The 12,628-nt window shown below is 39.1% G+C and overlaps 1 protein-coding gene across 5 annotated transcripts in view; it reads left to right on the top strand.

Moving 5' to 3' along the window:
• The window catches only part of MBNL3 (muscleblind like splicing regulator 3), a 126,943-nt gene that overhangs the window by 56,673 nt on the left and 57,642 nt on the right, over positions 1-12,628 (top strand). For all 5 annotated transcript variants that reach the window (XM_079911766.1, XM_079911765.1, XM_079911767.1 and 2 more), the window contains exon 3: positions 755-1,656. In XM_079911766.1, the coding sequence (XP_079767892.1) occupies positions 1,480-1,656 (177 nt within the window). In that variant the 5' untranslated portion in view covers positions 755-1,479. The remainder of the gene's footprint in view (positions 1-754; positions 1,657-12,628) is intronic.

The raw sequence follows: 12,628 nt of genomic DNA, 5'->3' as shown, positions 1-12,628 counted from the left end.
ATTTGTCCATGCTGAAACCTCCTTCTGAGTTGTTCCAATATCCCTTCATAAAGACTAAGAACTAATAGAGCATACACAGAAAAAAAAAATCCAGCATCTTTTCAAAGGATTTCTTTCTTGATCTGAAGCACATTTTACATTTCACAGTCTCTCCCCTACCTCATTTGCAGTGGGTCTCCAGCTAGTTATGTCATATCTGTTTTGTGTGATCATCAACAATTACATTTCAAATACACAGTTACCTCTTGGAGCATCTTAAATTTTCCTAGCAATTTCTGTTTTCTGGATTTTGAGAGCAGATCATCAAGCCTTCGATCAGATCATAGTAAAGCCAGTTTAATGGCAGGTCTTTGGTAGCCTCTAAAACCTGAAGACACACAGGTGGATCATGACTACATAAAGCGCTGACATGTCAGGCTCTGGCTCTTTCTGTGCAGTGGACCCCTGAATGAATTTCTGCCCCCAAACAGACCAAAATGAAATAATCTTTTTTTTCTTTTTAATTGGGTTGTTGCCCAGTCTTGTATTTCAACAGTAAATCGAAGTGGTTGCTTCCTTTTACTATGTACAGTTCTACACTGGGAAATGCCCTTTTTATTGACAATGGCTGACTGTCTCCTACGTTGCACTGTCAGTATCTAGATGCTTCCTGTTTTAAAGAGGATATATTACTACTTTTCCAAATCTAGAGTTTAAAACGGAAGCAATGTGTTATATTAGCTAATTTTATTTTATTTTATTTTATTTTTTGCAGGTTTCTGGAAAGTGCCTTTTCTGAAAACTGCTGATTGGATTCCACTTTCGAGCTGCCTCTTTATAAACCCCTCTCCCTACCACCATCACTGCCACCTCTCCTCGCCCCGCCCCTGCAAAAAATCCCTGGTGTGCTTGTAGTTCATTCTCAGCAACTCGTTCATTCTTTTTTTCTTTGATTCTCAATTTTCATAGTCATTTTTCCTCCTCCCGATTTTGCAGCAAAAACAAAAACAAAATTGCAGTTGTAACATCCTATTAATCTTTAAAGCCAAGAGATAGGTAAAAAAACTTTTCTCCCCTTGACTTGAGACCATTCCACACATTGACAGGCAGCCAGCAGCATATGCTTTTTGCGAGAATAATTGAAAATATCAACTGGAGAGCACAGAATCCTTTTGAAACTCTGCCAGTTATTTGAAGTAACTTCAGCAGAGGAAAAAAATAAAGCACTCAATATCTTAACCTTGATGGCTGCCTTCTTAGGAGTTGGTCTCTAATTTGATTTTTAGTTATTCTGATACAATTTTTATTTTATAGTGGGCTTTTTGTTTCACTAGACCACCAAATTTGACTTAAATGAAAACTTAAGTGCTAACAAAGAAACCTTTCACCAAAGCAACCAGTTATCTCTTCACATTTAGCTTGAATTTATTTTTAACCTTTCAACAACAGCAGTAATAGTGTTGTAGAGAGGGTGCACTTGATTTTAACTTTGCTTTCAATATGACGGCTGTCAATGTTGCCCTGGTTCGTGATACCAAGTGGCTGACTTTGGAAGTCTGTAGAGAATTTCAGAGAGGAACCTGCTCTCGAGCTGATGCAGATTGCAAGTTTGCCCATCCGCCAAGAGTTTGCCATGTGGAAAATGGTCGTGTGATGGCTTGTTTTGATTCTTTAAAGGTGAGTCTCATCTAAATGCACATCATTTTTAATTGAAACTTGTTGATTTCTCTGGGTTTTTTTTGAAATATGTTGTGCCTTGAAATTAGTCAAGTTAATGATAGCATGAAAGCAGTAAGTTTGTTTGTTTGTTAAGACAGGATGTAGACTTTGTAGAACTAAGCCAGACTAAAGCTCACCAATCAAAACTCACTGACCGAGATAGATAGACTTAAATAAAAAAAAATTCAAGAATTTTTGTAGGAGTGAGAAGTTGTAGCCTTGCTGTACTTTACGTCTGTGTATATTATTTAGATTTTAATACAGTGGTCATAGTCCTCAACATAGAGAAGTCCTTCACTGAAATATAGCTTATTATCTATATTATCAAAATATACTTGGCAGGGACCAATCAGAGGATAAATAAAGTCAGACAGAGAAAGTATAAGGTGAAAATCTCACCATCCAGGAGGAAAATGATGGCATTTTGAATTTTCTTAGTTAAAGAATATTTTGAACCTTTAACTTAAACATATTTGCTACAAAACTAGGTTCATGTAATTTTCTTCCTGAGCAACTGATTGACCAATTTCATATTTGTGAGCACATTTTATAAGGAAAGGTCTATTGCCAAGGTCATCAAACCTGAATATTATGTACATGAGTATAAACAAAATATGAGGACAGGTGAGATATTATGTAGAATAGAACATATATGATTGCAGAATGAAAAATGCACTGATTTTCATGTTTTATCCATGGTTATCCTTAAATTAAGCATAAACGTACAAATTAAAGCATAGGAGTAAAAAATGATAATAGATTCCTGGTTGAATTAGTAAGATTTGCTGTGATTCATTTTAGATTTCTTTTCAAAATATGTTAAAATGGATATGGGGGGGAATGAACTGACCTTAATAACTGTTTCAATTTCTTTTTTTTTTAACATCTTTATTGGAGTATAATTGCTTTACAATGGTGTGTTAGTTTCTGCTTTACAAAAAAATGAATCAGTTATATATATACATATGTTCCCATATCTCTTCCCTCTTTCATCTCCCTCCCTCCTAGCCTCCCTATCCCACCCCTCCAGGCGGTCACAAAGCACCGAGCTTATCTTTATCTCCCTGTGCTATGCGGCTGCTTCCCACTAGCTATCTACCTTACGTTTGGTAGTGTATATATGCCCATGCCTCCCTCGCTTGCTTTGTCACAGTTTACCCTTCCCCCTCCCCATATCCTCAAGTCCATTCTCTAGTAGGTCTGTGTCTTTATTCCTGTCTTACCCCTAGGTTCTACGTGACATTTTTTTTCTTAAATTCCATATATATGTGTTAGCATACAGTATTTGTCTTTCTCTTTCTGACTTACTTCACTCTGTATGACAGACTCTAGGTCCATCCACCTCATTACAAATAGCTCAATTTCGTTTCTTTTTATGGCTGAGTAATATTCCGTTGTATATATGTGCCACACCTTCTTTATCCATTCATCCGAAGATGGGCACTTAGGTTGTTTCCATCTCCAGGCTATTGTAAATAGAGCTGCAATGAACATTTTGGTACATGACTCTTTTTGAATTGTTTTTCTCAGGGTATATGCCCAGTAGTGGGATTGCTGGGTCATATGATACTTCTATTTGTAGTTTTTTCAGGAACCTCCATACTGTTCTCCGCAGTGGCTGTATCAATTTACATTCCCACCAACAGTGCAAGAGGGTTCCCTTTTCTCCACACCCTCTCCAGCGTTTATTGTTTCTAGATTTTTTGATGATGGCCATTCTGACTGGTGTGAGATGATATCTCATTGTAGTCTTGATTTGCATTTCTCTAATGATTAGTGATGTTGAGAATTCTTTCATGTGTTTGTTGGCAGTCTGTATATCTTCTTTGGAGAAATGTCTATTTAGGTCTTCTGCCCATTTTTGGATTGGGTTGTTTGTTTTTTTGTTATTGAGCTGCATGAGCTGCTTATAAATTTTGGAGATTAATCCTTTGTCAGTTGCTTCATTTGCAAATATTTTCTCCCATTCTGAGGGTTGTCTCTTCATCTTGTTTACGGTTTCCTTTGCTGTGCAAAAGCTTTGAGGTTTCATTAGGTCCCATTTGTTTATTTTTGTTTTTATTTCCATTTCTCTAGGAGGTGGGTCAAAAAGGATCTTGCTGTGATTTATGTCATAGAGTGTCCTGCCTATGTTTTCCTCTAAGAGTTTGATAGTTTCTGGCCTTACATTTAGGTCTTTAATTCATTTTGAGCTTATTTTTGTGTATGGTGTTAGGGAGTGATCTAATCTCATATTTTACATGTACCTGTCCAGTTTTCCCAGCACCACTTATTGAAGAGGCTGTCCTTTCTCCACTGTACATTCCTGCCTCCTTTATCAAAGATAAGGTGACCATATGTGCGTGGGTTTATCTCTGGGCTTTCTATCCTGTTCCATTGATCTATCTTTCTGTTTTTGCACCAGTACCATACTGTCCTGATTACTGTAGCTTTGTAGTATAGTCTGAAGTCACGGAGCCTGATTCCTCCAGCTCTGTTTTTCATTCTCAAGATTGCTTTGGCTATTCGGGGTCTTTTGTGTTTCCATACAAATTGTGAAATTTTTTGTTCTAGTTCTGTTAAAAGTGCCAGTGGTAGTTGGATAGGGATTGCATTGAATCTGTAGATTTCTTTGGGTAGTAGAGTCATTTTCACAATGTTGATTCTTCCAATCCAAGAACATGATATATCTCTCCATCTATTTGTATCATCTTTAATTTCTTTCATCAGTGTCATAATTTTCTGCATACAGGTCTTTTGTCTCCTTAGGTAGGTTTATTCCTGGATATTTTTTCTTTTTGTTGCAATGGTAAATGGGAGTGTTTTCTTGATTTCACTTTCAGATTTTTCATCATTAGTGTATAGGAATGCCAGAGATTTCTGGGCATTAATTTTGTATCCTGCCACTTTACCAAATTCATTGATTAGCTCTAGTAGTTTTTTGGTAGCATCTTTAGGATTCTCTATGTATAGTGTCATGTCTTTTGCAAACAGTGACAGCTTTACTTCTTCTTTTCCAATTTGGATTCCTTTTATTTCCTTTTCTTCTCTGATTGCTGTGGCTAAAACTTCCAAAACTATGTTGAATAATAGTGGTGAGAGTGGGCAACCTTGTCTTGTTCCTGATCTTAGTGGAAATGCTTTCAGTTTTTCACCATTGAGGACAATGTTGGCTGTGGGTTTGTCATATATGGCCTTTATTATGTTGAGGAAAGTTCCCTCCATGCCTGCTTTCTGGAGGGTTTTTATCATAAATGGGTGTTGAATTTTGTCGAAAGCTTTTTCTGCATCTATGGAGATGATCATATGGTTTTTCTCCTTCAATTTGTTGATATGGTGTATCACGTTGATTGATTTGTGTATATTGAAGAATCCTTGCATTCCTGGAATAAACCCCACTTGATCATGGTGTATGATCCGTTTAATGTGCTGTTGTATTCTGTTTGCTAGTATTTTGTTGAGGACTTTTGCATCTATGTTCATCAGTGATATTGGCCTGTAGTTTTCTTTCTGTGTGACATCCTTGTCTGGTTTTGGTATCAGGGTGATGGTGGCCTCGTAGAATGAGTTTGGGAGTGTTCCTCCCTCTGCTGTATTGTAGAAGAGTTTGAGAAGGATAGGTGTTAGCTCTTCTCTAAATGTTTGATAGAATTCTCCTGTGAAGCCATCTGGTCCTGGGCTTTTGTTTGTTGGAAGATTTTAAATCATAGTTTCAATTTCAGTGCTTGTGACTGGTCTGTTCTTATTTTCTATGTCTTCCTGATTCAGTCTTGGCAGGTTATGCATTTCTAAGAATTTGTCCATTTCTTCCAGGTTGTCCATTTTATTGGCATAGAGTTGCTTGTAGTAATCTCTCATAATCTTTTGTATTTCTGCAGTGTCACTTGTTACTTCTCCCTTTTCATTTCTAATTGTATTGATTTGAGTCTTCTCCCTTTTTTTCTTGATGAGTCTGGCTAATGGTTTATCTATTTTGTTTATCTTCTCAAAGAACCAGCTTTTAGTTTTATTGATCTTTGCTATTGTTTCCTTCATTTCTTTTCCATTTACTTCTGATCTGATTTTTATGATTTCTTTCCTTCTGCTAACTTCGGGGGTTTTTTTGTTCTTCTTTCTCTAATTGTTTTAGGTGCAAGGTTAGGTTGTTTATTCAAGATGTTTCCTGTTTCTTAAGGTGGGCTTGTATTGCTATAAACTTCCCTTTTAGAACTGCTTTTGCTCATCCCATAGATTTTAGGTTGTCATGTCTCCGTTGTCATTTGTTTCTAGGTATTTTTTTATTTCCTCTTTGATTTCTTCAGTGATCACTTTGTTATTAAGTAGTGTATTGTTTAGCCTCCATGTGTTTGTATTTTTTACAGGTCTTTTCCTGTAATTGATGTCTAGTCTCATAGCGTTGCAGTCGGAAAAGATACTTGATACAATTTCAGTTTTCTTATATTTACCAAGGCTTGATTTGTGACGCAAGATATGATCTATCCTGGAGAATGTTCCATGAACACTTGAGAAAAATGTGTATTCTGTTGTTTTTGGACGGAATGTCCTATGAATATCAGTTAAGTCCATCTTGTTTAATGTATCATTTAAAGCTTGTGTTTCCTTATTTATTTTCATTTTGGATGATCTGTCCATTGGTGAAAATGGGGTGTTAAAGTCCCCTACTATGAATGTGTTACTGTCCATTTCCCCTTTTATGGCTGTTAGCACTTGCCTTATGTATTGAGGTGCTCCTATGTTGGATGCATAAATATTTACACTTGCTATATCTTCTTGGATCGATCCCTTGATCATTATGTAGTGTCCTTCTTTGTCTCTTCCAATAGTCTTTATTTTAAAGTCTATTTTGTCTGATGTGAGAATTGCTACTGCAGCTTTCTTTTGGTTTCCATTTGCATGAAATATATTTTTCCATCCCCTCAGTTTCAGTCTGTATGTGTCTCTAGGTCTGAAGTGGGTCTCTTGTAGACAGCAAATATATGTGTCTTGTTTTTGTATCCATTCAGCCAATCTGTGTCTTTTGGTGGGAGCATTTAGTCCATGTACATTTAAGGTAATTATCGATATGTATGTTCCTTTTCCCATTTTCTTAATTGTTTTGGGTTCATTATTGTAGGTCTTTTCCTTCTCTTGTGTTTCTTGCCTAGAGAAGTTCCTTTAGCAGTTGTTGTAGAGCTGGTTTGGTGGTGCTGAACTCTCTCAGCTTTTGCTTGTCTGTAAAGGTTTTAATTTCTCCATCAAATCTGAATGAGATCCATGCTGGGTAGAGTAATCTTGGTTACAGGTTTTTCTCCTTCATCACTTTAAATATGTCCTGCCACTCCCTTCTGGCTTGCAGAGTTTCTGCTGAAAGATCAGCTGTTAACCTTATGGGGATTCCCTTGTGTGTTATTTGTTGTTTTTCCCTTGCTGCTTTTAATATGTTTTCTTTGTATTTCATTTTGACAGTTTGATTAATATGTGTCTTGGCGTATTTCTCCTTGGCTTTATCCTGTATGGGACTCTCTGTGCTTCCTAGACTTGATTAACTATTTCTTTCCCATATTACGGAAGTTTTCAACTATAATCTCTTCAGATATTTTCTCAGTCCCTTTCTTTTTCTCTTCTTCTGGAACCCCTATAATTCGAATGTTGGTGCCTTTAATGTTGTCCCAGAGGTCTCTGAGACTGTCCTCAGTTCTTTTCATTCTGTTTTCTTTATTCTGCTCTGCAGTAGTTATTTCTACTATTTTATTTTCCAGGTCACTTATCCGTTCTTCTGCCTCAGTTATTCTGCTCTTGATCACATCTAGAGTATTTTTAATTTCATTTATTGTGCTGTTCATTGTTGTTTGTTTCATCTTTAGTTCTTCTAGGTCCTTGTTAAATGTTTCTTGCATTTTGTCTATTCTATTTCCAAGATTTTGGATCATCTTTACTATCATTATTCTGAATTCTTTTTCAGGTGGACTTCCTATTTCCTCTTCATTTGTTAGGTCTGGTGGGTTTTTATCTTGCTCCTTCATCTACCGTGTGTTTTTCTGTCTTCTCATTTTGCTTATCTTACTGTGTTTGGGGTCTCCTTTTTGCAGGCTGTAGGTTCGTAGTTCCCGTTGTTTTTTGGTGTCTGTCCCCAGTGGCTAAGTTTGGTTCAGTGGGTTGTGTAGGCTTCCTGGTGGAGGGGACTAGTGCCTGTGTTCTGGTGGATGAGGCTGGATCTTGTCTTTCTGGTGGGCAGGTCCACGTCTGGTGGTGTGTTTTGGGGTGTCTGTGGACTTATTATGATTTTAGGCAGCCTCTCTGCTAATGGGTGGGGTTGTGTTCCTGCCTTGCTAGTTGTTTGGCATAGGATGTCCAGCACTGTATCTTGCTGGTCGTTGAGTGAAGCTGAGTGCTGGTGTTGAGATGGAGATCTCTGGGAGATTTTTTCCATTTGATATTATGTGGAGCTGGGAGGTCTCTTGTGGACCAGTGTCCTGAAGTTGGCTCTCCCGCCTCAGAGGCACAGCACTGACTCCTGGCTGCAGCACTAAGATCCTTTCATCCACATGGCTCAGAATAAAAGGGAGAAACAGTAGAAAGAAAGAATTAGTAGAAGGAGAAAGAAAGAAAGAAAGGATGGAGGGAGGGAGGGAGGAAGGAAGGAGGGAAGGAAGGAAAAAAGAAAGAAAGAAGATAAGGTAAAATAAAGTAAGTTAAACTATAATAAAGTTATTAAAATAAAATAATTATTAAGAGAAAAACAAACAAACAAACAAAACGGATGGATAGAACCCTCGGACAAATGGTGGAAGCAAAGCTATACAGACAAAATCTCACACAGAAGCATACACCTACACACTCACAAAAAGAGGAAAAGGGGAAAAAATCATAAATCTTGCTCTCAAAGTCCACCTCCTCAATTTGGGATGATTCGTTGTCTATTCATGTATTCCACAGATGCAGGGTACATCAAGTTGATTGTGGAGGTTTAATCCGCTGCTCCTGAGGCTGCTGGGAGAGATTTCCCTTTCTCTTCTTTGTTCTCACAGCTCCCAGGGCTCAGCTTTGGATTTGGCCCCGCCTCTGCGTGTAGGTCGCTGGAGGGCGTCTGTTCTTCGCTCGGACAGGACGGGGTTAAAGGAGCCGCTGATTTGGGGTCTCTGGCTCACTCAGGCCGGGGGGAGGAAGGGGCACGTACTGCAGGGCGAGCCTGCGGCGGCAGAGGCCAGCATGACATTGTACCAGACTGAGGCGCGCCGTGTGTTCTCCCGGGGAAGTTGTCCCTGGATCCCGGGACCCTGGCAGTGGCGGGCTGCACAGGCTCCCGGGAGGGGAGGTGTGGATAGTGACCTGTCCTCGCACACAGGCTTCTCGGTGGCGGCAGCAGCAGCCTTAGCGTCCCCTGCCCGTCTTTGGGGTCCGCGCTTTTAGCCGTGGCTCGCACCCGTCTCTGGAGCTCCTTTAAGCGGCGCTCTTAATCCCCTCTCCTCGCGCACCAGGAAACGAAGTGGGAAGAAAAAGTCTCTTGCCTCTTCGGCAGATCCAGACTTTTTCCCGGACTCCCTCCCGGCTAGGCGTGGTGCACTAACCCCCTGCAGGCTGTGTTCAAGCCGCCAACCCCAGTCCTCTCCCTGCGCTCCGACCGAAGCCCGAGCCTCAGCTCCCAGCCCCGCCCGCCCCGGCGGGTGAGCAGACAAGCCTCTCGGGCTGGTGAGTGCCGGTCGGCACCGATCCTCTGTGCGGGAGTCTCTCCGCTTTGCCCTCTGCACCCCTGTGGCTGCGCTCTCCTCCGCGGCTCCGAAGCTTTCCCCCTTCCGCCACCCGCAGTCTCTGCCCGCGAAGGGGCTTCTAGTGTGTGGAAACCTTTCCTCCTTCACAGCTCCCTCCCACTGGTGCAGGTCCCTTCCCTATCCTTTTGTCTCTGTTTATTATTTTTTCTTTTGCCCTACCCAGGTACGTGGGGGGTTTCTTGCCTTTTGGGAGGTCTGAGGTCTTCTGCCAGTGTTCAGTAGGTGTTCTGTAGGAGTTGTTCCACGTGTAGATGTATTTCTGGTGTATCTGTGGGGAAGAAGGTGATCTCTGCGTCTTACTCTTCCACCATCTTGCCCAACCAAGCCTCAATTTCTTGATATTGTTTTATCCTCATCATGACCAATTTTACCTCATTCACATTTTTATTTATGGCTGCTTTGGCTAATAGAGATGTATTCCTTCCTGTGATCATTTATTCAGAAAACATGTTATCGTGATATCCTACTTAAGTAGTTACTTTTGCTTATTTCATGGTTGCTAGTTTTTGTTGCAGACCATTCCAGTTCAAGAATGGGAACTAGTTATAAAGATAATGGCAATTCCTAACATTGAAAATGTCTGAATTGCTCTTTTTTGTAGCAGATATTATAACTAAAGGGCTTATTCTGTTTTCTTTATTTCATTTTCATTCAGGTTTCATCTACAATTATTTTATGTATTATTTAAATCTTCTGTGTATTACTTAAATCAAGGACTGTGCAGTGCCTTAAATGGAAAAGAGCACTGGACTAGTTTAAGGGGGAAAAAAGGAGATGTCTTTTAGCCAGTTCATATAGAGTGTCCAGCGCTGCACTAGTCACTTTACAGATCTTGTTTCAGGAGTCCCAGCCCCACTACTGTTTTTGACTTTAGCTACTTAATCTGACAGAGCTTGAGTTGCTTCATCTGTAATGCATGGGTAATTCTTCTCTACCTAACTTCCATGAATATTGTGGAGATTCCAATGAGATAACATAAATGAAAAGCCATGTATCACTATAAAAGTGAATTAAGGACTTCCCTGGCAGTCCAGTGGTTAGGAATCGGCGCTTTGACTCCATGGCCCCGGGTTTAGTCCCTGGTTGGGGAAGATCCTGCAAGCCGCATAACGTGGCCCCCCCCCCCAAAAAAAGTGAATTAAATGAAAAGTTATCTTCTTACTATTAACTAAGATGCTTATTTTAGGAGTTCTTCAAAACAGTTCTATTTAGTTAGGGTTTTATTATCTAAAACTACACATTAATGTTTCAAATGGACATGCCCACATCCAGTTGCCATGAGTGTGATGTTAGTTCTTCAAGCTAAGTATCACTGTTTTTATGGCTTACTCTTAGATATAGAGTTCCTTGCAGGCTTTGTAAATTCTGTCTTTTCAGGTGTCTGGCGGAAAGAGATGTGTGATATTACTAATCATTGATATACTTCAGATCAGTTCTCCCATTTAAAGGCAAAAGAATGCCATAATGGAAACATTTTGAAAAAGTAATATGGAACATGATTGTTAACAAAATGCATACTGCACTACCACTTTAAAGCTTGGAAAATGTTTAATTCAGAGACTAAATAGATAATGGCCAATGAATAGTAATAAGCCACTTAATTATTTAAATACACTGTCTACTCAGTATATCTAGTGTTTTTAAAATAATTTTTCATATGTTAAAATCTTGATGACCAGTCGCACAAGATAAAGATGATTTACATAATCCTTACATCCTCAAATTTTAATGAAAATCTTAGTATTTGAAACATACATTGCCTTTCAAACAATTAATTAGTCATTTAGATAGCACATGCATCACAGTTCCACGTCTGCATAAAAGCTTTGTAGTTCTCTTATATTATTCCTTATCCATGATAAGCATGAAAACTATACCAAGTTGACAATAGTTGACCTACGTGGGTTGTACTACTATCATATCTATAATACACAAATAACAAAATAACATACCTCGATGGTTATTGCAGCATTTGCTACCCACTTTGAGTTTCTGTGCTTGAAACACTTTTGAGATGTATCTGTGCACTGTTTCTTCTTCCATGAGTGGTTAAATAACAAGCAATCACTTGATGAGTTTTGGGCAGCTGCTTTTGTTTTTGTTGTTTTTATAAGGATTCCATTAGCGCTAGGTACTCTACCAGATGGTGATGGTTCTTTGCCTTCGTAATAGGCACAATAGTTAACAATATCCTAGACTCACCTTATAATGAGGGAATGCTATGAAAATAAGGAGGGCAAGCTTGATGGCTAATTGTGCATTGTGCTGAAGTGCTGTGCCCATCACTCCATGAATGTTGAGTGTTCAGGGATGAAGTTTGCACCATCTTCAGATAGAGATCTAGATAGCACAGCCCATAGATTAATTTCCAGCTACGTAAAAGAGTCTTGTGTCATGTTGATATGCAGCTGTTTTTTGACTCAATTGCCTAGTCGGCTTGGCACAATTTATTTCAGAATTTCTCTCCAAAGTATTGCTTCACCCATTCTGTGCCAATTTCTTGATATTACAGTTTGCAATTGATCTAGGTTGGTATTTTTAGCGACTGTCCCTTGACTTTAACAAAAGATCATTCCTGAAAATACTAGAAAATACTGAAAATACTAGAATCTGTGATTGTTTTCATAGCCAATATTGTCTTCATGTATTCTGCTTCAGCAATTTCATGTGTCTTAAACCTTCTTCTCCATACTTGAAGCACTGTGATACCTGCCACTTGTTATCTAGGGAGGATATAAATGCTGTCATTATTTAATTATGAAAGATCAACACCCATCACATCTGCCCACTGCACTCACCACCTTGGGTAGTTTTGTGACAAAAATCTCCTGGCAAGGGCCTTAGCAGCAGGCATGGTCAGAGGACTGGGTGAGGAAAACACAAAACAGCCCCATACTATGTCTTCAAACATCACATATGATCGCAAGCATAATAATATTTTGGCAAGTGAAACTGGTTTTATAGACGTATGGGTGTGAATCTATCCTTGTAGGTCAATTTGTCCTGAGTTACCAGTATATTCTGTACTAGTATCACTAGTCACAGCAGTTTTCACCAGTTTAAAATTTGATTATTTTTGAGTGAATATTTACCTCATCCCTGCTTGCTAAGGGAAAACTTACTGGGAGCAGAAGACTCCTAGCAACATAATCCCAAGGGTTGCTGAATTATGCAAGATTTAGAATCATTTATGAGCTTGATCA

This window comes from Stenella coeruleoalba (assembly GCF_951394435.1).
Source record: "Stenella coeruleoalba genome assembly, chromosome: X".
NCBI lineage: Eukaryota > Metazoa > Chordata > Mammalia > Artiodactyla > Delphinidae > Stenella > Stenella coeruleoalba.
This window is presented reverse-complemented; position numbering and strand designations above follow the sequence as displayed.